The 2,763-nt window shown below is 43.3% G+C and overlaps 1 protein-coding gene across 1 annotated transcript in view; it reads right to left on the minus strand.

The window, feature by feature from the left end:
• Positions 1 to 2,443, minus strand: part of T265_09419 (hypothetical protein) — a gene marked incomplete at both ends in the record, with an annotated part of 6,309 nt that extends 3,866 nt beyond the window's left edge. The window contains one exon of the mRNA XM_009175473.1: positions 2,351 to 2,443. Within this exon, the coding sequence (XP_009173737.1) occupies positions 2,351 to 2,443 (93 nt within the window). The remainder of the gene's footprint in view (positions 1 to 2,350) is intronic.
• Between the last annotated feature and the right edge of the window lie 320 nt (positions 2,444 to 2,763).

Consider the following 2,763-nt stretch of genomic DNA (forward strand, 5'->3'; position numbering starts at 1 on the left):
TATATATATATAGCACCATTTCAACTGCAACTTTTTACAAAATTTGAGTCGTGACATCCATGGTCCTCGGTTGGGAAAATGCCCCTGTATTGCTGCTCATTGGACAATACGTTTCATCCCATTGTCGTGTGGGGCTTCTATGTCACAGTTGGAATGGTTTTCCGTATTTCATAGATGGTGCAAATTGCAGACAGATGCCAAATGAGGCAGAAAAACTAACAACCAAACAGTTGTCTTTCTCGATTCAATGAAACATATCTCAGTGTAAATTCAAGGCATGTTTTGAGAAACTGATGTAAATATCTGCACTCCAATGGCGAACGACTTCAGTCTCACGTATCGTTCTCTCGTTGGGCTGAGATTCAGTATAAGGTCGGTGGCAAAAAGGGGAAAAACACAAGTGTATGGCCACTAACATTGGATGGAGTCTTCTGGTGCCTTATGATGAGAACATCAGGAAAACGACGAAAGTTCATGAGAGCTTTTCACAAATAAAATGAAGCAGAAAATGGAAAGCTCAAGTGATAAAATTGTGAGCTCCCGATACTCCACTTGAACCCTTTGTAAATCACTTCGCTATTCCAACGAGTGTCTGTGTGCTGGTTCGCGTTCCGGTATAGTCCATAATTCAATACTATTCATAAAGTCGATGAAGGCCACAAGAAAGCTTCATCTTCCATCATCTACAAATTAATTTCCAAATGGCTCACTTATTCCGTTTTGGAGCGTTTTCGAGCCTTCGTACGCGACCGAACAGCCTGTCCAACACAGGATCGAGTGCATTCAGATAGGGAGTGAAAGCTGATTAGCCTGGTACATTCACATGCGGTCGAAAATAAGTCAAGCATGAAAGTTGTGGACTGCTGTAGTTTCCATTCCGTAATATAGCTTTCTGCTGTCTTCTGAACATCGATGGTGTCTTGGCACGTGTACTATTCATATGACTCTGGTTACTCCACAGGCAGTTAGTTATACGATAAACCGATTTTTTGCAGAAGGGTGGTGTCGTTTGCAAAGTTTTTCAGCGTCTTGACCATCGACAAGGAGTGTCTTTTCGTCTCTAACGAGTGAACAGCTCCGTAGGTGATTCCGTGTGACAGAGGATTCTAGCCCCATACAGACCCCTCTTTGTTCTTCGTAACTTGCAGCACTCTGGCGCTCTTAATGGAGTCTGGTTGCAGTATCTTTCGCATAGGCATTGCTCTCTTAGATCGAATGTAGGAGCAGTGAAAATCGGTAGCAATGAATGGTATCCTACGATCAGTTTGGCATGTGAAGAAACTAGGATACTCGAGTGTTGCTCACGGGTGTTTGTCAAGGATGGGGCGCACAGTGGTGTATCTCAAGCCAGGTGTCCATCCCACAAAAAACAGGACTGCATCTTCAACAAAAGACTGCGTATCCGAACAGAGAAGTTTAACCTACCACACTGCCTGCTTGAGCAACAATTTCGACGTACTACGTGCTGGTTCTTCAGGTGTGTACTGCATTCCACACAATAAGTTTATACTGTTGACTAGAGTGGGAATCTGAGGAGATCCAGTTTACTGTTTACTGGTCGACCTGGTAAGGATGAAGGTTGACTTCACAACTCCCGTGCACTGAAATTTACCAAAGGATTCTTATGCAGTTCACGAAGAACCGAACAGCAACTAGTTTGATATGGAATTCCGCTTCGTCGCTGTGACCAAGACTCGTAAAAGTAATCGAGCAGCATCAACCTCGTTACCGGCAAAACATCACAGCTCTGTGGGTGCCAAGTCAATTACTCCATCCATCTTAAGGTTACGTTTCTGTCTAATCCACGTAAAACCTCATAGAGAGTGGAATAAAAAGCTGCTGTAACTGTGTAAGCTTCTACTTTATTTTCCGGCTGAACTATTAATTAAGCAATACACCACCTTATATAATTGCTGATAATGAGAGAGTAATGTACCGACAATAATGGTAGCTTTCTCGAATTCGGGAAGTTTCGGAATCCTTTTCTCACAGTCTGATGAAGGACTGTCCTTCAACCGGCCTTTTGCAAAGGTCATGGCCTTGGTCTCGTAGCTAGTTGCATTTCAAATGGAGAAATGTAGGAGTAGAATTGAAATATTACAGAAAGCCTGGCTTTTCTCAATAAGCTTCACAGCAGTTGAATAGGAATGAATGACTTAATTACTTGTATAGACGTAATGCACTACTCATAAGGTTGCTGAAAACTCTTCGACAAACCACCACCGGTTTCGCCCCTCTTAGGGCACAGTCCCCGAGTTTCCGTCACCTCATGTTCTACTTGAAACCAAATTGCACGAACTTAACGAAATACACCCATTTGCAAATCACTTTGGCTTTGCGAGAGACTCACCTGGAACCCAGCTGAATCTCTCGTTTGTGACGTTAACAGGCAACTGAATGTGCTGCACCAAGCTGCCATGATATCCGAGATATCGTGATGCATGTATATTCGTAATGCACTACTCGTAGGGTTACTGAAAAAGGTTGCTGAAAATTCTTCGACAGCCCATGACCGATTTCGCCCTTTTTGTTTGTTTGTTCATGTATGGCTGTGGTGAGGCTTAAATGAGCAGAACTCAGTGGAAGTTGACATCACATATGTGGGAAAATGCCCCGAAACATGTTCTACTCTAATCGACAGGTCCACTTGTTGCAGTATCGCGATCCACCCTCACTGATAACAACGCTCTCAGTTCACAACGGTTAGAGGACTTGGACCGACTCCTGTTCAGTAGCTGTCACTATGACTTGTAACTATTTTGA

This window comes from Opisthorchis viverrini (genome assembly GCF_000715545.1).
Source record: "Opisthorchis viverrini unplaced genomic scaffold opera_v5_282, whole genome shotgun sequence".
In the NCBI taxonomy this organism is placed as follows: domain Eukaryota; kingdom Metazoa; phylum Platyhelminthes; class Trematoda; order Opisthorchiida; family Opisthorchiidae; genus Opisthorchis; species Opisthorchis viverrini.